This window comes from Phoca vitulina, unplaced genomic scaffold (genome assembly GCF_004348235.1).
Source record: "Phoca vitulina isolate PV1807 unplaced genomic scaffold, GSC_HSeal_1.0 scaffold30, whole genome shotgun sequence".
NCBI classification, from domain to species: Eukaryota; Metazoa; Chordata; class Mammalia; order Carnivora; family Phocidae; genus Phoca; species Phoca vitulina.
The window spans coordinates 8,460,286-8,486,882 of NW_022589733.1; the positions used below are offsets into that span (position 1 = coordinate 8,460,286).

The 26,597-nt window shown below is 54.9% G+C and overlaps 1 protein-coding gene across 1 annotated transcript in view; it reads left to right on the plus strand.

Annotated features, from left to right (window-relative positions):
* The window catches only part of SLC6A2 (solute carrier family 6 member 2), a 43,373-nt gene extending 19,496 nt beyond the window's left edge, over positions 1-23,877 (plus strand). Inside the window, exons 4-14 of the mRNA XM_032424427.1 lie at positions 6,497-6,635; positions 13,560-13,694; positions 15,392-15,495; positions 16,622-16,746; positions 17,535-17,647; positions 18,870-18,998; positions 19,505-19,604; positions 20,916-21,016; positions 21,453-21,620; positions 23,178-23,249; positions 23,814-23,877. Coding sequence (XP_032280318.1) covers positions 6,497-6,635; positions 13,560-13,694; positions 15,392-15,495; positions 16,622-16,746; positions 17,535-17,647; positions 18,870-18,998; positions 19,505-19,604; positions 20,916-21,016; positions 21,453-21,620; positions 23,178-23,249; positions 23,814-23,837 — 1,210 coding nt within the window. The 3' untranslated portion in view covers positions 23,838-23,877. The remainder of the gene's footprint in view (positions 1-6,496; positions 6,636-13,559; positions 13,695-15,391; positions 15,496-16,621; positions 16,747-17,534; positions 17,648-18,869; positions 18,999-19,504; positions 19,605-20,915; positions 21,017-21,452; positions 21,621-23,177; positions 23,250-23,813) is intronic.
* Positions 23,878-26,597: the final 2,720 nt, after the last annotated feature.

Sequence of the window (26,597 nt, forward strand, 5' to 3'; positions counted from 1 at the left end):
CCCTTCATCATCTCACGCTAAAGGAAAAGGCATGATTTTTCTTTTTGCTCTTGGCAACCCTTGTCCTTGTAAATTAAAATGGAAAATGATAGTGTCGGTCGTCTCTAGTCTAGTCATTATTTGGTTCCTCTGCTGGCGTCTAAATGGCCAGCAGGCCTGCCCCAGCGGAGACCCCCACCCAGCAGGAGAGAGAGGCCAGTTGGGTTTTGAGACCCAGATTACTTCGGCTACGGCCCTAAACTTCTTCCAGGCTTGGCTCAGCTGTGAGCAGAATGTGGTGGAGGAAGATGACATTCTTCCGTGAGCGGGGCCTGGGGACTGGGGGCCTGGGGTGGGGAGCAGCATCCGGGGCTTCTTTCAGCAGCTCTGTGCTCCGCAGGTCTCACCCCCGGCCCCAGTCCCTGCAAGCTTCCCAGCACACGAGCCAGGCACCATGCATCTCTTCACACCCAGCCCCACCTAGTTTGCAGAGATGGCGGAGGTCGAAATACACCTATCTCACAAATAAGAAGGTGGTGGGTCAGTCAGGTTTTTAAGGAAGGGGCAGAGCTGGGATCCCAGCCCAGGTGGTCTGGGCCAAGTCTCCCACCCTGCACCCCAGGCTCTCCTGTCTTCCTCCTCCATCCATTTGGGACCTGCATACTGGAGTCTCTGTGGGTGGGCAGAAGCCCTTCTATGCACCTCTTTCTCACCTTGAGCTGCCTTTTCTTCGAAGTCACTAAGTCAGGAGCCGCTACTGGATTTTTTTTAAGGGCACATGGCCCTTTTATTTCAGTGTTTCTGCTTTAAAAGAGTCGCCCCATCTCAATCCGGGGAGGCAGCAAGTAGGACTCCCAGTGCCAATCCTGAGGAGGCCAGGTCCTTTCTTTCTCTTTCCCCAGAGCCTGCTGGCCAATTTTGTTGCCATCTTGTACTCATTTAGGCTGATGATGGATTGAAAACATCATCCAAGGGAACAAAACCGCTATTCTCCCCAGGCCCCAGGCCTGAAGCCAAGCAGCCAGCGGCTAAAAAGAAAGCCTGATGCTCTGTAACTTTATCTGTAAAAGGGCACCCTTGGTGAACATGCTCGGGACGCAGAAAACGTCTACCCCCTGCCTGTCCCTGGTGGGGCAGAGAAGTCTCCCTCCACCCCAGCGCTAATCCTCTGGGCTCAAATGTCAAGGAAGAAACTGAGCCCGTTTGGCTCGCAGACTTCGGAAAACCTGGACCATATACTTTACAATGATTCATTTTCATTAAACTGCTGGAAAAGTACAACAAACCCCAGTTAGTTGTGCTAACCCCTGAGGCTTGAGCCTGCTGGGGAGAGAGGCTGGGTTCACATTTCTTTTCCTGGGAATCCGCTCAGGAGTCCTGCCTTTTCACTGGCGAAATACCTAGGCAAGCCCCGAAAACCTGAACCTGGTCTTCACATGCACGTGGGGACCTTTCGACCCTCTGGCTGGACACTGGCGTCATTTTAGCAAGTTTCAGGCCAAGTACAGTGGGTCCAGTGCCTTTTATCATCATTTTAATAGTCAAATGGGCCAGATGGTTAGCGACACCATTCAACCCTCAGCCCATTGAAAACAATGAAGAAGCAGAATGAAGAGTCAGATGGCTTCAGCACCTGATTCTGGTTCTCTATCTTTTTGGATAGGCCCACCCTCTCTTCTTCTTCTTCTTCTTCTTCTTCTTCTTCTTCTTCTTCTTCTTCTCCTTCTTCTCTCTCCTTCTCTTCTTTCCCTTCCTCCCCCTCCCTCTCCTCCTACCTTCCTCCTCCCCATCCTTCTCCCCCCAGCCCCCTCTGTCTTTCTCTAGGGCATAGGAGAGGAGCCTAAGTCAGGGCATCATTTTGAGTTGACACTAGCCAGGCAGATAAATCGGGCCAGGAAGTGTGTTCTAGATGGAAAGGAACAGAAAGTTCCAAGGCCCAGAGCAACATGAACCTCAGATGATGGAGAAATGAGAGTGGCCGGCCATGGCCAGGAGTCCAAGGAATGGTGAACTAGGACAGGGGATGCCCTGGGCAGGGGACAGTTAGGAAAGGCCTCAGGTTCTGGAAGGCTTATGTTTTTATCTTTTGGACCAGGATTTCATAACCTCCACATTTTTAGCATTACAGGCTAGGAAATTCTCTGTTGGGGCAGGGTTGTCCTGTGCACTTGGGATGTTTAGTAACATCTCTGGCCTCTGCCCACGAGAGAGGAGCAGCATCTCCCTCCACTCCAGATATGACAACCCAGAAATTGCCGAACATCCCTGGGGAGCTGGGGCCAAAACTGCCCCAGGGAGAAGCACTGATGGAGGTGATAAAGAGCCTTTGAGGACTCGGGTGGGAGAGGGACCGATTAGGACAGTCAGACGGATGGTTCTACAGCAGCCCAGACTGGAGTTAAGGGGCCATGGAGAGACTTGGGTAGTGGGGATGCAGGGAGATTTCTGTAACAGTCCAGGGGGAAGGGAATGTGGGTCTGGCCTGGGACACGGCTGAAAGGGTGGGGACGTTGGTAGCAGACCAGGAGGCAGGGTTAGGAGGGCCAGACACCGAAGTTGATTGCATGGGGCAGATGCAGGTGGGTGGTTTAAAGCTACAACATCTGGTGGGGGGCCTCAGGGATGGGGGCCGTCCGGGAAAGGGGTATGTGGGCCTTTGTGGGCCACACAGCGTTGCCCATTCACTCATACTTGCTCACCTGCAGACACATACGCCCATCCACATCCCCCTCTGTCCCTCTCTCCCTCTGCCGCACCTCTGCACCTCCTCTCAGCTCACCTGCTCCCCCACACCCGGCAGAGAAGGTACCAGCCACCCCCCTCCCCGGGAACCTGCCGGCTGACTTCCTGGGGCTAACTCCCTCGGTCATTTGGGGGGCACTCCTTAGCTCCTTTGCTGCTCCTTGAAGGCTGGGACCGGCTCGTGATAGTTACTATTACCATATAGTAATTGTGAAGCATATCCTGAGTTCTAGGTCCTGTCTCGGGTTCTGTGAGTTCATCCTCATGAGAAGCATTTTCCTGAGAAAGGAAAGGGCTCAAGATGGGGAATGTTTGCACCAGCTTCTGTGCCCACCCCCCAACCCCACGGGAGCTCCATGTGGCTGGAGCCCACACCTGCTTGTCCACAGCCCTTCCCCGGCCCCCAGCACTGCGTGCCTCACTGCAGACGTGCAGAATGAGTTTGCGCAATCAGAGGAAGGATTCAGGCCGCCGGTCGCCGGTGGCAGGGCCCGGGTGGGAGCCCAGGTCTGTCTGACCCCCGTTTTGGGCCATGTTCTTCTAATTGCCTTCACGTTCTTGCAAATAGACCTCAATTTGGAATGGATGAATAAATGAACGCATGAGTTCACGCACAAGGGCAGTGGTGGCCTCCTCAAATGCAGTCACCTGCCCAAGGACAAGCTAACCAAGTTTCCAGACTCGGGGTGCACTTTCCTCACAAGCCCAGCATCTTCCAGGGTCTAATGCACTGCTCCCAGCGAGCACAGCCCTCTGCCTGTGATTCTGTGGGCTCCTCTGATCCCCAGGCATACAAAATAGTCCAAGCCCACATTTTATGAGTCTCTCTGAGCCTTTTTTTTCCCCTTAGGCACAGAAAGCCAATTTTATTTTGCCAGGAAAGTAAAGACAGTTTCTGGAAGACTCTTGCTCTAAAGAAAACCTGTAATTTGGGCAGACCTATTGTTCGGGGGGTGGGGGGGAGGTTCTCAGCTTTGGCTGCCCAGGAGAATCTCCTGGGGAATTTAAAAGATGCTGGTGTCCAGGCCCATTCCCCCACGGGATCTAAGTTAACTGGTTGAGAGTGGGGCCCAGACATCAGGAATTGTTAAAAAGATCTCTGCGTGATTCAAATGTGCAGGGTGAGAAGTTGATAGGCCTCCAAGTGACATTCTCCGTACCTTGAATTTCTCTTTTGGGGGGAGTGGGTGAGGAGGAAGAGGAGGGAAGGGAGGAGGGGTGGTTGGGGGGTAGAGAGACAGAGATACAGACAGGCAGAGAGACAATTGACTACCCCCCACCCCCCCAGTTTATCCACTGTGGGCGTGCAAAGTTTTGCCATTAGTGTGTTGTTCTTTTGAGTTAAAGCACTCCTCTAGGGAAGGACAATATATCATGCTACTTTTAGCCTTTAACACTAGTCACCCTGGACAGTGTGAGGGACCTGGACAGAAGGGTGAGGACCCCTCCAGGTTGGGGGAGGAGCTGCTGAGAGAAGTGAGGGCCTGTGGGAGGCTGACCATCTGTGCTCCCTGGTTCCTCTTGGGTGGGTCCTGGGTCTCATTTTTTAGAAGATGGATTATTGGATTCAGCAAGAAAGGTTGTGAGCAGGTGTTCCTGATCCAACAATCTGCTCTGAGCTAACAAGCCGAACCATCCGGCCCGGGCTTAGCATTGGGGACCCAGAGATGGCTCATCCACCTCCTTACCCTAGGGAGAGCTCTGCATGCAGCCGGCCCTCATGTGGCAGGAGCAGGCGTGGCTTGGGAAATGAGCCAAGAGCCACAAGAATGGGAAGGGTTGAAAGATCCCTGCCAGGGGTGATCATGGAGGCCTCCCAGAGGAGATGACATTGGAGCGGGGGCCTTGAAGGGTATTGGTAGTTTGTAGCCTCTGAGTGTAGGGTGCAGTGGAGGTGCAGAGACCGTTCTGGGTGCCCTTGAAGCTCTCAGCTCCCAACCCTTGTCACACTTTATTGTGATTGTGCTCATAATGCTGCCTCTGGTGCTAGAATGTAAGCCCCCCACACAAGGCATCGTGTGCAGCTGAGGCCCAAGATACACTGAGGGACAAATGATCTGGGTGCAGGGGGACACCTTCCCAGGCTGTCCCCCTTCTAGGGCAACAGTTCTGCTTTCTTTGTCTTGCAGGGATACGGAATTGTGTGTGTGGGGGGGAGGGGTTTCCTCCCTCCCCTGGGACCTGGTCTATTATTATATCAGTTGGCCTCACTTGACCTTCGGTTTGATCCTAATGACTTGGATTAGATTCTAACTAGCAGCTGGTCATTTTCTGTGCAATTCTACTGTTTCTTCACTGAAGATTGAATGAGGAACCCCAGTAGTCTCAAGCCTCATTTTTCTTCTATTTGTTTGTTTTCCTTACTTTCAAATACCCCACTTTTTATCGAAGGACACGTCATATTATAAGTATTGTCAAGAAGTGCATGTCACTGAGGGATGGTTCAGGAATGTCACAGCCTGAGCACAACCATATGACCAGCGCCCAGATCAAGAGACATAACTGGCAAGTGTCCCAGAAATTCCTACAGTGTCCCTTCCCATTCTGTACACCCGTCGTCCCCACCCCGGGAGCACATGCCCTTCCTGACTTCTAACTCCTCAGGTTAGTTTTGCCTGTTGTGGTTTATATGAGTGGAATCAGAAAGTACCGACTTCTTTGGGTTTGGTTTTGACTTCATTTTTTTTTTAAGATTTTATTTATTCATTTGAGACAGAGATAGAGAGAGAGAGCACAAGCAGTGGGAGAGGCAGAGGGAGAGGGAGAAGCAGACTCCCTGCTGAGCCCGGAGCCCGATGCGGGGCTCGATCCTGGGACTCCGGGATCATGACCTGAGCCGAAGGCAGACGCTTAACCGACTGAGCCACCAGGCGCCCCTTGGTTTTGACTTCTTTCTCACAGGATTTTCGTGAGAGGTCCATCCACAGAGAGCTAGTTGCCTCCTGATATTCCATTTTATGAATGTATCATAATTGATGCATTCTACTGTCAAGGGGTATTTGAGTATTTTTTCAGTTTGAGGTGATGGTGGTTCATGCTGCTGTGAACATTCTAGAACACGTGTTTTGGTGAACATATATACACATTTCTGTCGGGTACATACCTAGGAATAGGATTGCTGGGGCACGGGATATGCGTACCTTTAACTTAGTGCCTATTCCCAAAGAGAAGAAACGTTTATTCTCATCTTAGTCCCTAGACAGGCATGTATAAACTCAGCAACATGAACATTTGGGACTGGATATATAATTCTTTGTTGTTAGAGGCTGTCCTGTGCGTTGTAGGATGTCCCAGGTCACGATCCTCCAGATGTCAGGAGCACAGCCTCCCTCCATAATTCATGACCTTCAAAGAGGTCTCCACACCTTGCCCAATGTCCCGTTGTCTCCCCGGGGTTGGGGGGGGAGGTCAGAATTACCCCATCACTCCGCTGCTCTAGGCTGTGAGCACTTGAAGGGCCGGGACTTTTCCTGTTATTTCCCTGCCATCTCCCTAGGACCAGGCGTGCTGGTGGCACTCAAGAGATTTGTGTTATTGTTTCAAAAACAGACGTGAGGGGAAGACTTGCTCTGCTGGCCCAGGGCGGGCCCGTCCCCGGGACTGGCCACCACTGAGCAGGGCAGGCCCACGCGATGCGGGGCAGGGGTTGACGCAGCCCAAGGCCAGTCTCCATCGGTGGGCATTTTCGGGGACTGGCCCGCGGCCATGGCCTCGGTCATCCTGTCTGACGACACCGTCCCCGCCCCCCCGGTCCCCTCCCCTCTCCTCTGGGCAGGCGTGGCGTCCTGCACCTGCACGAGAGCAGCGGGATCCACGACATCGGCCTGCCCCAGTGGCAACTCTCACTCTGTCTGATGGTCGTCGTGGTCATCCTGTTTTTTAGCCTCTGGAAAGGAGTGAAGACATCAGGAAAGGTAATATCTTTGTTTCTATTTAAGTTGGGACGTTGTCCTGAAAGAGAAGATCTTTTTTTCTAGCTGTCACTAGATGGTCAGCAAAAAGCAAGGGTGGGAGGAGTGGAGGTCCGGAGCCTGGGTTTGCCCCCATCCCGGCTCTGCCACGGGCTGACTGGGAGGCCCGCGACAAGTCCCTTCCCTTCCCGAAGCCCAGGACTCCCTCATCCAGGGGTGAGGGGGTACATCAGGGCTCCACACTTCTCCACCAAAGCTCCCAGGGATTGGGACACCCCAAGGGTCTTGGGAAAAAGCCTCAAGTGACCTATTGACATGTGTTTGATAAATCACAAATTCTGGCCTAAAAACGGATGCACATTTGCACCCTTCTCGGGAATATAACCATTTCCTTCACTATCAAATCCATGCACTTTGTCCAGCAGAGTACTGAGTGCCTGCAAGGGTCTAGGTTTCCTGGGAAGAGGGGCATGGTGGGGGAGGAGGGCCTCCAGAGTCGGCATTCTGACCTGGGTGACACCTCCCCCCCGCCCCTGGATTCAGTCCCTCAGGGGGAGTACAACATCTCATGGCTCATGTTGATTCTGAGCCCGGGGAACATCAGAACAACCCCATTTGGACCCTGTGGGATCCATGTGGAGCTCCACCATCTTAATGAGGCTATAGGTGAGAAATGGTCTTTCCAGTGTTGTGATTAGCTACTGCTATGTAACAGAACAGCCTGAGATGTAGTGATGTAAAAGAACCATTTGGTACCTCTCATGATGCTGTGGGTTGACTGAGATCTGATAGGTGGGTCTTCTGCTCCATGTGATGTTGCCTGGCTCCATATCTGGGGGCTTGGCTGAGCTAGAATGTCCAAGATGGTGCACACTCATGGATGGTAGTTGGTCCTGGCTAGGAGCCCAGCTGGAGCCATCAACCAGAGCATCTTGGGTTGTTTCCACAAAACCTCTCCAAGTGGCTTGGGCTTCTCGCAGCATGGCGGCCGAGTTCCAAGAGCAAGTTCCAGGCAGACAAGCCCCAGTGGGCAAGTAGCTCTTCCCATCTCTGCTTGCATCATGCTTGCTGTTGGCCCAATGGCCAAGACAAATCTTGTGGTAAAGCCCAGAGTCAGTGTGGGAGGGGACTAACCCAGGGGCGAGTTCACTGGGGGTCACGAGGCAACACTCTACCGTAATCAGGCAAGTGGGACTTTGTGAGAAGCCTCATTAAACAAGTGACTGGGCAAGTGGCATGCATCAGGGTGATCTCTGGTATTCCTAGAGTCCTTGGTCATGCCATTGAGAGCAAAGGTAGTGGCAGGGGACCGGCAGCCAGTGGGGCTGAAATCTGTCAAGAAAGGCTTGACATGGAACCTCCTGTCTGCATGTTGAAGACACAGTGTCTGCCCCAAGGAGGAACCCAAATAAAGTGCAGACCAGGGCTGCAAGCAATTCTGAGATAGAGCAAAACCAGGCGAGGACCGCTACCATCCCAGCACCTGGCACATAGTAGGTCTTCAGTAAGTATTTAGTGAAGGATTCATGAGGAAAGGAAGGAAGGTAGGAAGAAAGGAAAAAGGGTGGGTGGATAAATACGTTGGGGAGCCTCATTGAGTGTTCTTTTGAATTCAGTACAGCGTATTAAGCCTTTATGGACACTACTGTGTGCCAGGCTTGAAGCTAGTGCTAGTGATGTAGGAATAAACGAGGCACGGCCCTTCTCCAATTGCTTATCATCTTATGTGCATTACAGACAGGCATGGGTCACCCAGTGTGACTGTTTCTTGAGTCTTCATCCAGAGACACACGTGTGTGCCCCTCGAAATAAACAGTAATGGTCACAAACTGTACACACACTATTCTATGTTTTGCCTTTTTTTTTTAAATTTTTTGACTTGACTTTGGAGATCATTTCATATCAGGTACTCAGGTTGCATTTTAACTGAAGTACAAACTGGACGTTTCAACTGTCCTTAAATCAGTTTAGCGGATCGCCACAATTTTTTGACAAGGAAACGAACTGGAACGCATTGCACACAGTAAAGTCGGAGCTGGCTTGTGGGGTTTGGATTTTAGCTATAGCAATCCGCGTGTTTGCGTGTGTTTTGTGTCAGTATACAAGGTGCTTATTACCGTGAGTTGTCACGGTGAAAAAAGTGAGAGATCCTGCATCAGCATTTGGTCTTTGAGCTAAAGACCATGGAGAAGGTGGCGTTTGGCCCAGGTCTCTAAGGACAGGAGCAGATAGGGACGGGGCAGAGGGAGGGTATTTTCAGCAGGAGGAACCACCTGAGTAAAGCCACAGAGGTGCTGAAGCCCCAGTCCAGCCTTGTCCAGCCCCTCTGCGCCTTTCCTGGGTATCAGGAGCCGGTGGGAGAATTGCAGAAGGAGTATGAGCTTTACTACCGCATCTGGCCTGGACGTGAGGCCCCCACAGCTCCTGATATTACATTCCAAGATGAAATGCCCTGTAGCCATTGCCAGAGTTGGAACAGCCAGCCCTTCCTAGCGTAGCCCTTTGTCAGGAGCTGAGCAGGAGTTGTTTGCAGGGAGACTGATGATAAGAAGGCGCAGAGCTGAGCTTGCTCAGTTCCTCTGTGCAAAGGCACCTTCGAGGAGTCATGCCCTCCCCTTTGGAGTGTGAGGAGGGGCCGGCGGCAGCGGCAGGAATGTTGCCCTAGGGAAACCCCCCCACCAGGTGGAAACGAGTCATACTGCAGCCACAGCCCACATTTTCCGTAAATCCCCCCCAAGGAAGCCACGGTCCACATTTTGCGTAAATCTTCCAGCTTTCTGGCGGCTGAACAGGGAAGGGCAGTCCCTGTGAAGGGAGCTTTCCAGAATGGGGAGCTTCACTCAGGACATTCCTGTGCCCTGTCTTTAATTGTTTATATAAAGTGGCTCATGAGAAAATCAAGAGCATAGCTTCTTTCTGCCCAGACTGCATCTGGAACAGGACAGGGCTTTTCTTAGCAGGCTTCTGCAGCCACAGAGCAGCCTGAAATGAATTGCAAATGTTCACACTTCCCGTCTTGGCAAGTGAAGGCTCTGTGCCTGGGAGGAGATGTGACTCCACCATGGCAGCTGGGGGGGGGGGGGGGGGGGGATGGCGAGGCAGAGTCTGAATCAGGGAAAAGGGTGACCCCACACTGCACACTCTGACCTTGGCCCATTGACCACCTCAGGGCAGAGGGCGGAGGTTTGAGTGGGGAGTTAGCCCCCGGGGAGTCAGTTGGGCAGCATGTGCACTGAGGCTTGCAGTCCTGGAGTCCTGCCTGCCTCCCCCATCTCTGGAGTCCTTGGCTGAACTTGGGTCTTAGAGGATGAGCCCAGTCACCGAGCCCCTAAATGTCAGACCAGAAGGCACACAGAGGCCATCTACTCCACTCTGCTCGTACACACGGGGAGGCCGAGGCCTGGAGGGGGACAGGGTGTCACCACAGTCTCGAGCACAACTAGGACTTGGCCTTGGCTCCCAGATCTCAGTGGAGTGAGTGATTAAGAACATGGCTTTGTGGCCAGAGCACCTGGTTGGAGTCCAGGCACTACTATTTCCTGCTGGGTGACCTTGGAATTAAGGCTGCTCCCTACTGAGGGCAGTTAATAATCTTGCCAACCTCCAGGGCCACTGGGAGGATGGAGGAGAGGTCCTTGGTGCAGGGCTGGCAGATGGAAATTGCTCAATAAATGATCCTTGTCCTGCCTTTGACTCCTTCCTCAGCACCCCTTCCAGTGCTCCGTCCCCACCTCAGAGGCTTGCAGACTCTGCTGCCGCTCAGTGCAGCTGTGGGGAGGGGCGGGCCCAGCTCCTACCCGCTCTGTTTACATATTGGACTAAATCTTCAGAAGGCTTGGGCTCCCCTCTGCCTGAAGATAAATCAAGACCACAGAGCTGGCTGGGGGCGGCCACCATGTTCTGCTAGTGGCACGGCCAGGCCCTGGGCTGCTTGGGGGATGGGAAAAGACAGACCACCTCTCAGATTCTGGCAAAGGGTGGTGGGGTTGGGGAGAAACCTGGACCAATTAAAAAAAAAAACACCCGAATTTTAGAATTTTTGAATTGAAAGGTCATTTTGTGCCTTGTGAGTTTCAAGTCCTAATTCTACCCAAGTCTTCCCACGAATGGTTCAATACAAGCTGGTCTGCCTTGTTTAGTGACTTAATCAGACCCCGTTATAGTGAAGAATATCATCTGCATATGAGCAATGAAGATGCTAAAATATTTACAGCTGGGTGGCTTTTTTAATGTAACATCAGTACGTAGCCCTCACCCCACAAATCTTGTATGTCTTCGTTATTTGTGTAAATGTCCCTAAAACCCAGTTTGGGGGATCACACATTCTGAATCATTAGAGGTTAAATCAGTGCAGTTTTGTAGTGCTAAAGCACGGACATTTGTCATATATGTGTCAGAGTAGACCTTAGTGGTGACCCCGAGCAGTGCTTCTCAACCTTTAATGCACGTAAGAATCACATGGAAGCCTTGTCAAAACTCAGTATTGCTGGGTCTCTCCTTGAGAGTCTGATTCCATGGGGGTGGGGCAGGAATTTGCATTTCTGACAAGCTCCTAGGTGATGCTGATGTCTCTGGGCCATGGGCCTCACCTTGATCTAGGCAATCCTTTGCCTAATGCCTGGATCTCTGGCTAGATCTGCACACCTTCAGTGACGGGGACCTCACTGTCTCCCCATCTCCCTGGGAAACTCATTCTCTCTTTAGAGAGCTCTATTCATTAGAAAGTTCTAATTATCAGCCATTGGTTTGAGTTTGGAGCCTCAGACATGACTAACGAGTGCTGCCCGCAGACCCCCACGGAGATTCCTTGGAGTCAAACCTGAGGATGCTTTTTGATGGGTGGAGTATGGTCTCACCTGGCCTGCTAGACTAGCCATTGGGTCTGCAGCCAGTGACATGAGTTGTAAGGGGAACACAGCAATTTGGACCCAATTCAAAGATATATGAGGGCTCCTCCCGTGCCTGTCACCAAAGAGTTAGACCCGTTTGTCCCAGTTTGGGAGAATAAATCCAGGATTAATGTGGGCCCAACCAACCAGATGCGATGGCTTCACTTTCCAAGGCCTGTTTTCCTCCTTGTTTTTGCCAATTTGTCCTCCTGTTCTTGCACTTCTGAAAGAAAACAGATCCACAAAGACTCCACCCCCTCCCACATAGTACAAGGGAATGATGGAGGAACAACTGGATAACATGAAACAGAGGAGCCTGATTCCTCTTCTGATTCCCTCAGAAGACATGACCAACCATTGATGCATTGAATTACTCCCTGACTCATTTGCTCATTCATTCACTTGCTCATTCTTTCATTTGTTCTTGGACTAACTTGGTCATTCACTAACCCTCAGCATTATCACTGGCTCACTCATCTGTCTACCCAACCATATACTCAGCAATTTACTTACCCATCCACCCATCTACCATTTAACTATCTACCCAACTATATATCCAACCATACAGTCATCCGTCCATCCAATCATTTATCTATACAACTGTCCAATCATCCATCCGTCTATCTATCCAATCATTCATCTTTGTAACTGTCCAATCATCCATCCATCCATCCATCCATCCACCTGATCATTCATCTATACAACTGTCCAATCATCCGTCCATCCATCCAATCATTCATCTATGCAGCTGTCCAATCATCTATCCCTCTATCCAACAAATGTTTTTAAGCACTTATGTATGCCATGTGCATGATACAAGTTTGAAAAATATAGGGGTTTTGCTTCCAAGGAGCCCTCCCTGGTTTAATGGGAAGGACGGACAAGAAGCATAAATCCCAGTCCTTCCATGTAGGTATGGAAAACAGAACTTCGTTTTTCACATTTCATTTTTTGCGTTGAGTGCATCTCTTTCTAGGCCAGCAAAGAACTTTACCCTTAGTCATGTTTCAGGGCTTCCAAATTCTCCCCAGGGATGTGTGAAGATTCTAGAGGCTGCATAGTGCCAGGGCTTTGGGAGGAGGGACCCTCTGGTCCTTAAGTTTTAGCTGAGTCTTCTTGGGTCTGGCTAACCCAGCGCTGAGCAGATTTTTTGCTGGAGGCACAGTCTTCTTTCTGCAGGGCTCTCCATGGCTACACCTGCCTAGAGAAGTGATGTTGAACCTTGACTGCACATTTGCATCATCCAGGGAGGGGGGAAGCTTTCAAAACATACTGAAGTGCAGGCCCCGCTATGGACCGATTCAATTAGAAACCCCAAGAATAGGATGTGGACTTCAACATTGGAAACTATAACGTTGCACAGAGTACTCTAATGTGTCAGGCGTAAGAAGGGACAGGGAGGAAGCCCATACAACCTTCCTCTCTCCCTACTTTTGGTCTCTGTTCTTCCACCTTGGGCAAGGGGGTGAGAGAAATGTCGCTTTTTAGTCTGGGGATAATCTTTCTGTCTGGGTTTCTGGACGAGACAGTTTGTCTTTGTCCTAAATCCGACCCGCGATAAAGAACAGCAGGAGATTCTGCTTCCTGCCCCACCACGTCCCTTCTTGGACAATGAATTCCTTCTTGGGCAATGAGTTGGGAGGCTCTGTTTGAAGGAAGGTAGAGGAGGTGGAGAGACGAGGAAGGGGGGAGGAAGGGGGTGGAGAGCATGAAGGGGAGGGAATGAGGGTGGAGAACATGAAGGTGGGTGTGCTTAGATCTTCCCCGGGGCAACTTGAAGGGGTCAGTAGAGGTGGCTCATAGAAGAGGTGTTGGGAGCCATGAGAACCTCTGTCTGCCCTGGCTGCCCTTCACTCCCGGGGCTGTGCCACCTCCGTGTGCGGACCCTCCCACCTGGTTCCGGGCTGCTCGGGGGAGTGGCCTGGCCTAGAGATGGAGCTTGGGGCACGCGCCCGGGGTACAGGAAAGTTTGGGGAGGGCGTGCCTGGGTCCCTGGGCGAGGGCCTGACCCCACCGGCCCGCCCCCGTGCACTGCCAGGTGGTGTGGATCACGGCCACGCTGCCCTACCTCGTGCTCTTCGTGCTCCTGGTCCACGGCGTCACGCTGCCGGGCGCCTCCAATGGTATCAACGCCTACCTGCACATCGACTTCTACCGCCTGAAAGAGGCCACGGTCAGTGCCCAGGGGACCGCCCGCCCTCGCGCCAGGGTTGGGGAGGGCTCTCGGGACGAGCGGTGGTAGGAAATCTGGTCCCAGCTCCGCCACGAATCTGCGGCGTAGGACGGAGGACAGATCCGTCTCCAGGCTGCCGCTTCTCCGTCTGACTGACGCCCATTTGCTTTGCACCGGGCAGTCCCCCAGCTCGGATGGCCCAGGATTCTGTGGCTCCGCGTGGTGTCCTCTGCAGACCCCTCTTTCCGAGGGGAGCAGTCCTCTGTCCTGAGTCCTGCTACCGGCCATGGCCTCCTAGCTCCCCCCAACCCCAGCCACCCCAGCCCTAATTCCACGCTCTGGTCCCCAGCCTCACCCTCGGCTGCCATCGCTTGATGTGGGCAGAAGCAGCGGCGGGAGGCGCAGGGCGATCTGGACCCTGCTGACCGCCCCATGCTCGCCACGCCTCCTCCAGCTCACTGTCCTGCCCAGAGGCACAGACTAAATGAAGGTGGGGTGAATGGGGAGTGGAGCCCAAGGTAGTGGGACGAGGTTGGGAGCAGAGACAGCCTTGGAGGTACCCAGTGCCTTGAGCATCTTCCAACCATGGCTGAGATCATTTCCGCCTCCTCCCTGAAGCCCGCGTCCATGCCGACACCTCAGCATTTCCCCTCACTCTTCCCAAAGGCTTCTTCACACTCTCTGAACCCACAGTAACCCCCACAGGTGGGAGCAACATAGGCTTAGGAGGGACGCGTCCCAGTACACACCTCCTATAGTTACAATGTCCCAACACACCACAGTATTATAGCCCAATAACCAAGGGGAAAACCTGTTTTCTTAGTAACTGTCAGAAAGCTAACAGAGCTTAGGACTCGCACCAGTCTCATAAATTGTGAAATAAATCAGAGTTCTATTTGTTCCCCACCTGCTCAAATATCCTGTCTTTCCGACGAGTAGAAACTGAGCCCGCGTGATGTCTCAGGGAGCAGACCTATCCTCCTCCATCGGATTGCTTCTCTTGTTCCAACCTCTGCTCACAGAGTAAGAGAAGCCTAGGATAACATGAGCGAGGTGCCGGAAAACTCGAAAATCCCACTGGCATGGGGCTTTCGGTCCAAGTGGGCTGGGTGTATCTGTCTCCCCCCGCCCCGCCTCATGCAGATGTGCAGACAGGTGAAATTGACTACGGCTAGAAATTGTTTTGGGGGGGTGGGTGCTCAGATCTCTGGGCTTCCAACCACATGCTTTCATCACCCAAAAGATGGAATAAGTAACCCCAGTGCCCTCCCCCCCAGGAGTCAGCACTGTCTGTGGGCTGGTGGAAGCTGCTAGGAATCCTTGTCCCTTTTCTGAAGATGCTGTCTGTGTAACTCCTGAAATGGTCCTACCCTCTACCCTCACTCCATCCACATTCAAGCCTGGCACCATGAGTTTAGTAACTTCCTTTGAAAATCTTGACATCAGACTGAGCCCGTGAGTTCATCCAGGCTGAGCTCGTTCATGGTCACCGGAGCCAGGAGCTGCTAGAGGGGCCACAGTCTCTCTCCACCAAAGCTTCGCTCAGGCCCGTGGGGAGGAGTTGCGTGGCTGCCCATCGCCGGGTCAGACCTCGCTTCCTCGGGTCTCAGACATCCCTGGGGCTCCCCTGCCTTCCCAGAGCAGCCTTCCCGTTCTCTAGGACGCAGAAGGTGATGGCTCTTGTCTGCCCGTTTCAGGTATGGATCGATGCGGCAACTCAGATCTTTTTTTCCTTGGGGGCTGGATTTGGAGTCCTGATTGCGTTTGCCAGTTACAACAAATTTGACAACAACTGCTACAGGTAAGATCCTTGTCAGGGCTCTGGAAAGCTCTAGATCCTGGGGACCGACCCCTGCAGGGATGGGAGAGAGGGTTCTGGTCTGGGGCAAGTCAACTCTTGGGTTTCTCCCTCTGTGAAATGAGGCAGAGTGGACCCTCCGTGAACTCCAGAGGGGGTGTTCAATGACCTCTGACGTGGGGGCCTCCTAATGAATGCATCTCAGTGCAGGACACCTCTTAAACAGGTGAGGTCCTCACCTGGGAAGGTCAAGGCCCCCAGCGCTGGGAGGTCATGGGGACAGGTAGCTGGTGCAGAGGAGTGCTGTGCGGCTTTCGAGAGCAGACAGCATTGTCTCTCTGTCCATCTGATGCCCAGACAGGCAAGGGCTGGTCGCATGAGAGGTGAGGGCCTGGCAGAGTCAGAGGTGAGACCGCAGGGTGGACTGAGGGGTCTGCACAGGGCAGCAGTCAGAAGACCACGTTGTAGCTCGGGTCTCGCTCAGCATCTGACACTTCCTCCCGTGGGCCCAGGCTGTGAGGCCTTCAGACGGGGGCACGCCTGGGGCCCGCTCCCGTCAGACAGAATCACACCCCCTCTAGTACGCGACAGACGGGGATGGACACGTGCCAGGGCAGCAGGCCGGGGAAACGGGGTGATCAGCAAGAGCAGGGAGGGGAGTTTGAGGGGAGCCTTGGAGGATCGTTGGGATTGTGACGGGTGGACACAGAGCGGAAGGCACGCGTGGTGGGGATAAGCCTGAGCGGAGCCAGGGAGATGGTGCGTCGCTGGGCCAGCGGGCTGACTGGTCTGGTTTGTTCCAAGACTGCGTGTTGGGGAGTCATGGAAAGGAAGCCAGGAAGGAAGGTTGGGTCATCTCAACAAAGCTCTTGAAGGCCTGGGTGAGAAGCTGAGAAGCAGTAGGGAGCTACGGGCAGTTTGCTGAAGAGGGAGGCTGGTCATGTGATTCCCCAACAAGAGTTGGATACCAGCTCCTGATCTCAAAGTGGTCCTGACCCAGTGGGGCACTGGGGTCCCCGTGGCAGCAGGGGGTGGGTGTTGGAAGTAGCAACTGCCTAGACAGTGCAGGGCTTGGGGAGCAGGGTGGGGGCGTCAGGCCACTTGACCCCATGGTTCTCCTCGCCCCCAGGGACGCCCTGCTCACCAGCACCATCAACTGTGTCACCAGCTTCATCTCTGGGTTTGCCATCTTTTCCATCCTCGGTTACATGGCCCACGAACACAAGGTCAACATTGAGGACGTGGCCACTGAAGGTGGGTGGGCAGACACGGTAGGGACTGAGAAAGCCAGCGCGCCCCTGGCCGGCGGCTTTCCTGTGGGTAGCTGTGGGAATGAGAGGGCTGGACCTGGAACCTTCCACACCGTCCGTATCGCGGGCTTTCTCTGAGGCCGTCGGTGGGCGTTCCCGGCCGTCCTGGCTCCTGCCTGTGCAGCGGAACCTTCCGTGAGTCGGGCTAGGCGGGACCGATTGCGGAGCCCTGGGCTGAGCACTTGACATACCCTCATTAGTTCTCACTAGTGAGGCTAGTGTGAGTCGGCCCACTTTAAAGGTGAGAAAGCGGAAACTCAGGCCACGGGAGTGGTCCAAGGTCACCCAGCTAGTGAGCGACCATACCAGCATTCAAGGCCTGAGCAGTCCGGCCTTGGACCCTGCCCTCCCCTACTGCTTCTCCTATTCTTATGGCCACAAAGAAGCTGGGGCCTGGCAGGGAACTCGAATGGGCTCGGAGGACCACAGACTTTTGAGAGTAAGAGGCTCCCCGAGGGTGTGCGGGGGTGGGATCCGCAGCCCGTGGCCTGCCACTATCCCGGCTCGGCTCTCTGGCCTGGCTGCTGGAGGTCCACCTCCTTGGGGCATAAGAGACTGCGAGCTGCAGCTGGAGTCACGGGTCATCCGCAGACCCTGGGATCGCTCGGCCCCAGGGGACTGGCCAAAAATCGCGGGGTTGGCCGGGCAGATAGGGCCTCGGCTACTCTTCCGCCGTCCGCATCTCAGACCAGCAGGCCCAGCCCTTGATGAGGTCCTCCCTGTTTCTTACAGGAGCTGGCCTGGTTTTCATCTTGTACCCAGAAGCCATTTCCACCCTGTCGGGATCCACATTCTGGGCCGTCGTGTTCTTCATCATGCTCCTGGCTCTGGGAATTGACAGCTCAGTGAGTGACCTGCTGGGGAGACCACGCCACACACGCTGGGGGGCAGTGGGGGGGGGGACACTGAGCCTGACCCTCCCCACCCCCCAACGACTCAACCTGAAGTACCCACCTGATTGCTAGTCGTTTCCAAGAAGCCCTAATTAAAGGCAGACAAGGAAGTGAGTTCCTCTAGGCCTAGGCTAAGGACCAGTAGAAACCACAATGGCATCACAGAAATTCATTCCAGAAGCTGCTATCAGATGAGCCGGCCCAGGCCCTCCTCTGGCACCTAGGGAAACGGAACTCAAGGAGCACGTGGGTAGAACATTTCTTCTCTCACCAAGCACTCTTCCCATTGGAGTTCATCACCAACAACCAACGAAAACACTCGGAGTCCCATTGGTTTCTTAGAACCTTTTGTTTTACCCGTAGGCAAGATTAGATTTACCGACCTCTTTAGGTCTGTGCCCACCTTTGGTACGTCACGCCCGGAAGTTTGCCAGAAGTCTCGGGCTAGGGCTGGCGAATGAGGGTCCTCTTGGTGCCTCTTCCTTTCAGTCGGTAGATCTGCCAGGAGCAGTGTGTTGAGAAGGATTCTGAGGCCGCTTCCAGGCTCATAGGAAGGAATCCCAATCCATGGTTAACACCATCTGCAGGGGGTACGGGGATATAGGGAGAGACTGAGAGCGTGCGTGCTTCTTGCCTGCCACCCCAGGCTTGGGGTGTCGCTTAAGTAAGCACATGATTAGTACTCACGGGAGACCGTTTCAGACTCTGAGAGGCTGGCGTGGGCGGTGACCCCTTGCTTGACAGTTGGAAAGGCAGCCAGAAATCCTTGTCAGAAACTGTTGCCTGAAGTTCCAACCGCTAGCAGCTCTCCTCTGGGAGTGGTTTCCAGAAAGCCTTTTATTTATATGCAAATAGACGACATCCCGGAGCATTTGGCTTTAGCCCCCGCACCCTCCTGGGCTCATGGGTCCCCCGCTCAGGGACAGTAGACTAGGACCTGTTGACCAGAGGGGGACAGAAGTTACCTCTTCAGCCTCTCCCACGTAGTTCTGAGTGGGGTTGAGAGCAGGGCAGAGTGGGGTGAAGATGAGGAGGAAGGCGAGGCCGCCACACCAGGGTGTCCCAGTCCCCCCCCGCAGCCCAGGCTCCAGGAGGTCCGAGGGAGCCTGGGGCCTGAGACTCCACTGTGGGCCATCCCTCCTACCTGCTCCTCACTCTGCCTGGCTCCGTCCAGATGGGAGGCATGGAGGCCGTCATCACGGGCCTGGCGGACGACTTCCAGGTCCTGAAGAGACACCGGAAGCTCTTCACATTTGGTGTCACCTTTGGAACCTTCCTTCTGGCCCTGTTTTGCATAACCAAGGTGAGGAGGGGCTGGGCTCTGGGTCACCTGGAGCTCGTGGGGCTGCATTTCAATCCAATCCGGTCAGGAATTCCCAGGCTTGGAGCTGGGGTGGGGTGGGGTGGGGTTGGGGGGGCTAGGGTAAGCTCAGGGCGAACCACGAGGGGACCGGCATCCTCAGCCCTATGGCCTGATCCACCCCCCAGGGCGACCCCCCGGTGTCCCCAGTCTCCCACCTCTGAGCCTGAGGAATTCCAGGCAACTCTTTGAAACTGCTGATTTATTTGAGGGGCAGCCAAAGTCCCTTTGAAAGCCAGCTCACTTGTTCCTGGCTGAAAGACCCACCCTCAGCCCTTCGGGAGAATGCAGATAGGTGACATCAGACAATAGCACCAGGACCCCGACACCCGGCTTCTCAGGCAGGGTTCTGAGCCAGGGGCACAGGGGACAGGGGCGCCGGGACGGATGTGACAGTCGGTGGCCATCTCTGGGCAGGATGGCCTCAGGCTTTCTCTCTCCACGCCCAGGGTGGGATGTACGTGCTGACCCTGCTGGACACCTTCGCGGCGGGGACTTCCATTCTGTTTGCTGTGCTCATGGAAGCCATCGGCGTCTCCTGGTTCTACGGTACGTGGGGGGCCCCGAGCGCGTGGAAAAGCCTCGGTCACCGCCTGGACATGCAAAGGGCTCTCCATTTGCAGGACAGCCACTGCTGACCCCAGGGCGGAGCAGGTGGCTTCTTGGGCACAGCTCCCCCCACCTGCCAGCTCATCTTTGCCTTTGAACAGAAAGCTGCAAAGACCCCCCAGGGCCGCCCAGGGCCAGCTTTTAGCAAGGAACGCAGAGGAAGCTGCGGATCCCCCAAGCCATAAAATTCCTTCTACAATAGGGTGGCCACAGGTAGCAAATAGAATCCAAGACACCCAGTTACACTTGAACTTCAGATAAACAATGAGTAATTGTTTTAGTGTAAGTATGTTCCAAATACGGGATGCAGTTTTAGTTCAACTAAAACTGTCTCCATTGTCTCTCCGAAACTCTATCTGAAACTCAGATGGAACCGGGTAGCTCACGTTCTCTCTGGCAGCCTTATTCTGGAGCTGGACGGGGAGAAGGTGCCACAGATTGTCACCTGTGTTCCGACTGTTCCTTTCTTTCCCCACGTGTCACATCAAAGAGTTGACCAGTGTGAGGCTGGACGATCCTGCACAGTGACGTCACCTGGGGCAGGTCCCCTCTGCTCCTGGAGCACTGTTTTCCCTCTGCAAAAATAAAGCGGAGTGGCACATAAAAGGTGGTACTATATATTTTTTAAAAGTTTTCACTGAAGCATAGCCAACATGCAGCATTGTATTAGCCTCAGGTGTCCATCATAGCGATCGGACGCTCTGTACCTTCCTCGGGGCTCGCCACCACAGTGTTGTCACCGCCGGTCACTGAACAGTGTCCCTACTATAATGTCCCTTATCCTCCCCGTGCTCCATGACTTTTTTATTTAAAAGCTGGAAGTGTGTCCCTCTTACCCTCCTTGCTCGGTCTCTCGCATCCCCCTGCCCGGCTCCCCTCTGGCCACCGCCCGTGTGTTCTGTGTATTGAAGAGTCTGGTTTTTCGTTTCTCTCTTTTTTGCTTTGTTCCTTTGGTTTGTTTTTTGAGATCCGGCAGGTAAGAGAAGTGGTATTTGTCTCTCTGAGACTGCCTGACTTCACTTAGCACGGTGCCCTCTAGGTCCCTCTGTGTGTCACTCACAGCACCTGCTGGGCGTGTCTTCTGCACCGGCCAAGTGGCCGCGCCCGAGTCTCCCGAGTGCCACGGTGCCCACGGCTAGCCTCACTGTGCCGCCCCCCGTCCCGGGGCCTGACCCTCAGGGGAGGGCCACAGGGGGGTGGCTGGGGGCTCTTCGGGGGCCCGTGTGACCGGCCTGCCCTGTGTGTGCCCAGGTGTGGACAGGTTCAGCAACGACATCCAACAGATGATGGGGTTCAAGCCGGGCCTCTACTGGAGACTATGCTGGAAGTTTGTCAGCCCCGCCTTCCTCCTGGTGTGTAAGGCCTGGCCGGGGCTTCCTGGGGCTAGGGGGCTGGGATGCAGGCGGGGTGCAGGCGGCGGGGGGGGGGGGGGCATGGGCTCATGCAGACATGCAGACGGGGTGCTGGGATGCCCAGCATTGTTCATAGCACGGGAGGTTTCCACCGTGGCGGGTCTTCAGCTGGGACCGGGTCTCCAGGGGGCTGTGTGTCACCTTCCCGTGCCTCTTCTCTGTCTCTTGCTCCTTCTGTCTCCTTTTGGCCATCGTTCGCTTCTTGAATGCTTCTTCCTTCTCTCCCTCCTCTCTTCTTTCTTCTCTCCTTCCTCCTTTCCTGCGTTCCCTGTGACCTCTCGCTTCCCGCGGGTCTGCCGCTGCCTCCCTCCCACCTGCTCCCCTCCGGCGCCTCCCCGTCTCTCTCTTCCTTCGGTCCCCCGTGGTGTCCCCGCAGTTTGTGGTGGTGGTGAGTGTCGTCAACTTCAAGCCGCTCAACTATGACGACTATGTCTTCCCGCTCTGGGCCAACTGGGTCGGGTGGGGCATCGCGCTCTCCTCCATGGTGCTCGTGCCGGCCTACAGCATCTACAAGTTCTTCAGCATACGGGGCTCCCTCTGGGAGGTGAGTTCGGGGTGCGGGCCGGGTTGGGGGTGTGGGATGGCGGGGCGTCTCCGGGCGTCCCTGATGAGCCCGGAGAGGGCAGACACGAGGGCTGGACGCCAGAGCCACCGCAATGGGCAAGTCATCACCACGCCCCAGCCCGCGTGTTCACATTTAACCACATGGACCTTGGCAAGGTCAAGGGCGCGCTTAGCATGATGCCTGGTACAAAGGAGGCGGTCAGCGCACGCCTCCTGCTGTCAGGTCCGCATCGCACGCGTCCGTCCCTGCTGTTACTGTGTGGGGAGGGGACCCTCAGCCCTGCGTCCCCTTCTGAGGTCTGTCATGCCCCGGATGTCCCCATCTCCCAGTCGGCGCTCCCGGTGACCTGGCCACCTCAGCTCTTACCCGCCTCTTTCCCGAAACCCTACGCCTAGCAGCCTAAACCAGAGATTTCCAGAATTCATCCTCTTCTTTTACTCGTGTGCATTGTGTGTGCAGATACATGGAGAAGGGCTTAGGAAACGGCGCGTTTCCTCTGAAATGATGTCTGTCCTGTTTGGTTATTCAAAGGCCCTTTCCTTTATAAATCATGGCGACAGTCTTTGCCTCGTGTCCTTACTTTGCAAGATGCAGCTTCCATTCCTTCGCCCTGTGGCGCCCTCACTCCCCAGCTGCTGGCTGGGAACGTGCCTGGCCCCTGGGCCCTAGACGGAGCTCCCCAGGGCTCGCATTCTAACCCGGGGACAGACAGACAAAGGAGGACGGCGGGAAGTGAGCCATACAGGGACTTAGGGAAGAGGGTCCCAGGCAGGGTTGTGTCTGCCCCCTCCCCCAGGTCCTTGTGACACGTTTCCTGTCCTTGAAATCCCACATCCCGGAGCCTCCGGGTCACTGAGAGGACCTGTGTTCCATGCGCTCATCCTGGATCTGCTGGGAGCTTTTTATTTTTCACACTTTGAGAGCAGGGAGGGCTCCCCACTGTGTAGTGATCCCTCATTGGCCCCAGTGCATCCCCGAGTCCCCGGCCTGTGTCTGCACCGCAGGGAGGCCTGCCCTGACACCGTGCCCCCCCCCCCCCCCCCCCCCCCCCCCCCCCCCCCCCCCCCCCCCCCCGCCCCCCCCCCCCCCCCCCCCCCCCCCCCCCCCCCCCCCCCCCGGCCCTGACACCGCACCCCCCACCCCAGGCCCTCACTGTGCTCCGGGCTTGTCCTCTGTGGCCCTCACTCAGCTGCGGTTTCACAGTGGCCCATGTGTGTATGTGTTCGGTGCCACACTTGCGAGGTCCCCCAGAGCAGAGTCGGGGTGCGTCTCCTTCGGCCCTGGAGCCCCGGGGCCTCCCCGAGTGTCGGACCGCAGTAGTCGACCCAGGCCACAGCCTCTGGCCAGATGACTCAAGGTGAACAGACCCGCTCCACAAGCAAGGATGGGGGGTGTCTTGTATGGACCTCACACGCCGTTCATGTGGGACTTTAGGGCCAACTAGCAGGTGGCCTGTAGCTGGGGGTGGCCGCCGGCTGCTGGGACGGTATCCCCGGGCCTGGCTGAGGCCTCCTCCCCGTCTTCATCTTGTCACAGAGACTGGCCTACGGCATCACCCCGGAGAACGAGCATCACCTGGTGGCCCAGAGGGACGTCAGGCAGTTCCAAGTAGGTGCAGGCTGGAACGTTCCGGGCGGGGCCCAGGCCCCAGCTGCTCCCCGCCGCGTGCTCTACACGCCCACACGCCACAAAACCCCAAGCGGCTGGGGGCTGTATAGTCCCAGGGCTATGGTGTCAGGAGGAGAGGAGAGGGGCCTGTCCTCTGCGTCCACAGCTTCTGCCTGGCCCTCAGCTCCTTGGTCCTGGGAAGCCAATGTCCAATCTTTCCTAAAGCTTTATTCGCTCTCTCTCTGAGTGGTCGCCACGCTAGGCTGGGGATCTCTTATCTTGGAGGAAGAGCTGCAGGTGCATCAGTAACACGTTGACCTAAGTCCTTTTCCCTTAAAATCCTTGGGGTTGGGGTTTGTTTTCAGACTTGCTGTGTGGCTTTGGGAGGCTTCTTGGCCCTTTCGGGGGCTAAATGACAAGCAGGTAATCAGCCTGCATGTTCTCCGGGGTCTTTGGAGTGAGGGCTTGTGTCCTCTGCCCGCCCAGTGCTCTTGCTGCCCTTGTCGGCTGGGGTCCCCGCCTGTCCCCGGCCGCGGCGTAGACACCTGTTCTCTTCCCCCGCAGCTACAGCACTGGTTGGCTATCTGACCCGGCCCCAGGGAGGAGCCCTGCCGCGCCCGCGTCCAGGTCCAAGGCTTCGCTACCACCCGGACACAGTCTTGAAAATCCTCTCCTGAAAGATGTGTCTTTCCATCCCTCTTCCTCTTTCCCCAGTTACAAATGGTTTAGTGACCTGGTTTTTATTCACCTTCTGTTCATCGGGCCCGGGGGCTTTGAGTTTGGATTTGGAAAGCCTCAAGGGAGAAGAGGAGGGGAGGGAACAGGAAGAATGGCTTCTGTTGAACCTCTTTTGTTTGGGGAAGGTCTCACACCGCTTGGGATCTGGCCCAAGCTGAGCTCCATGGCTCGGGTGGAATTCCCCACCACGGTTGCTTGTAGTTTGGGTCACAGAAGAAATCCTGTCGGCCAAATCAGAGAGGGGGTGTTCCTTTTGGTCAGACGCCATAAAACCAAGCACACACAAAAAGCCCGGCTGGGTCTGGGGCAGGGGATCCTCTCTCTCGCCTCCCGGTCAGCGCTGCGGTATCTGAACCTTGGTCAGGGAGCTGGGGTTGGTTTGTCTCTGTCTTGGGTCTATGGATAGATGCTTTGGGGGATCGTGAGCAGAAACCTTCACAGTCAGTTTTTACTTTGGCTAAGCTGAGTCTGATGTGTGTGTGTGTTCTGGAACATTCTTCCTGGGGAATCCCACCCAGCAAGGTCTCCCACCCAGCACGGTCCCCGGGCTCTTCAAGTGATAGGGGGTGGCCCCGAAAACTCCCTTTGTCTCTCTTCATGGTCTGGACTTAGCACCTGAGGGCAGGGCGGGACCAAGTACAGAGCAACCTGGTCATTCAAGTCGAGGGGAGAATATTCTGAGTTGATGGAACCGGGTTGGTGGTTTTAGAGAATTTCCAGCTTGACTTCTGTTACACGTTCACGCGTGGCGCCCTCTGGTGGTGGTGGTGAGTTTCAGCTCCTTCAGAGAATGGATTTGTAGTTTGGTTAAGGTGGTGGCATCTGTTTGGGGTTTCTGTTTATGGTTTGAGTCTCTTCTTATGTCCCTGCTGGAAATCGAGATTCAGAGGCTCTTGTTGCGACTGTGGAAGCCCCTGTTGAAGAATCTTGGGCCATAAGTAAATAAATAAAGAGGTCACTCATACTGGGAGTGTAGGAAGACACACATCCAGAAGGCGCTTTGCATAAACCTGGGGTGTCCCTGAGCCTGACCAATGGATCATGCGGTTTGTGGAAGAGAGTTATAAGGGGGCCAGCTGGGGGCAGCGAGGTGGTTTTCTCTCTGACGGTCCTGAGATTTCCCTGCTAAGTCAGTGTCCGTGGGTCATTTTTTGGAGAAAAGAGGGAAAATCAGAAGACTTTTGATCTTTTCGTGTAAAAAGGCCAGCTCTAAGTCTGCGACAGCCCAGGTGGCAGGTTCTTAGACCACTGTGGAAGGTGGGGCCTGGGAGTGGATCATCCAACGGAGTAGAACAGTAAGGTGGGGGTCTGGGTGATGAGGGCAGGGTGACCCATCTTGGGTGGGATCTGGTCCCATGAAGGGTAATTCCTCCCTCGGTGTTACGCTTTTTTTCCACAAAGTGCTTTCATCCCTGTCACCTCCCGTCTTCCCAGCGAGGACTGTAGGGCCGGTCTCTGTCCCCATTTCGGAGATGGGAAGACCAAGGCCCAGCATTTCGGGCACTCTGGTTCAAGCGCTGTCAGCTCCTAAGGGATCCAGTCAGACCCTCAGCTCAGATCCCCGGACTCTCAGGCCAGAGCACTCTGAAATCCCTGGCACACTAGGGTTTCCCCCCACCCAGGGCTGTCATTAAAAATAAACAAAACCCAGTCGAACAGCCAGGTGGGGTCTCTTAGCAAAAGAACAATGTGTTGGAAGAAGGGGAGAGGGGAGAGGATGTCGTTTGGTCCCATCTAGCTAGTTGCCAGAGGAGCTCATTGAGCTGCCCCCTTTCTGATGAACACAGTCGCTCCGGGGAACGGCGGGGTGTGACCGCTGAGGCTGGCTGGCTGAAATGAGGGTGAACAGAAAAGCCTGTGCGTATCAGAACAGGGACACCCTACAGAAAGAACCTGCCATCCGCATGTGGCCTTTCTGCCTCTAGACATTTGTCCCAAGGATGAATCGGAGATGCGGTGCTAGCTGATCCAACACCAAACCAACGCAATGGTGCTGCTTTGTGGGGGGAGTGGGCTCCTGAGCCTGGGGCGAGGGGCGAGGGCGGATGTGGCCCCCCTGCCCGGGGGGGGTGGGGACCCAGGAAGCCCTTGGAAGCCTTGGAGGTGCTGGCAGACGCTCTGGGCTCACCCTCCACCCACACTTCGTGGAGGGGGAGTACGTCCTTGATCCTGAGTCACGCTTGACTTCTTTTTTGTGGCCTTTTTTTCATAGCAGAGGTTACCCGACATGAGGGTACTCCCTTGTACTGTATATGACACTTTTGCATTTTACCAGATTTTTAAAGGATTATTATTTTCCATGAAATGTAAAATATCGGTTTAAGACCACCGCGTTAACATCTGCTCAGTGTCCAGTGATTCCGTGTCCGCCTGTGAGCGGGTCTTCATTCTAGATGCAGAGGACACAAAGGAGAGAGAAGCTGCCAACTCTCGCCCTACGTCCTGCTGAATACAAGTCCCCGAAGCTGCCTTAATTGTTGGACGGCGGCCCCGCCCGGTGGGGGGGGTGGGGGTTGGCTGTCTCTGGGTGTAGGACCCGTTTCGCAGCCCTGGTGATGGGAGCCCGAAGCATTCTTACCAAAGAAGTCATTTCTTAGTAGAGAAGCCCGC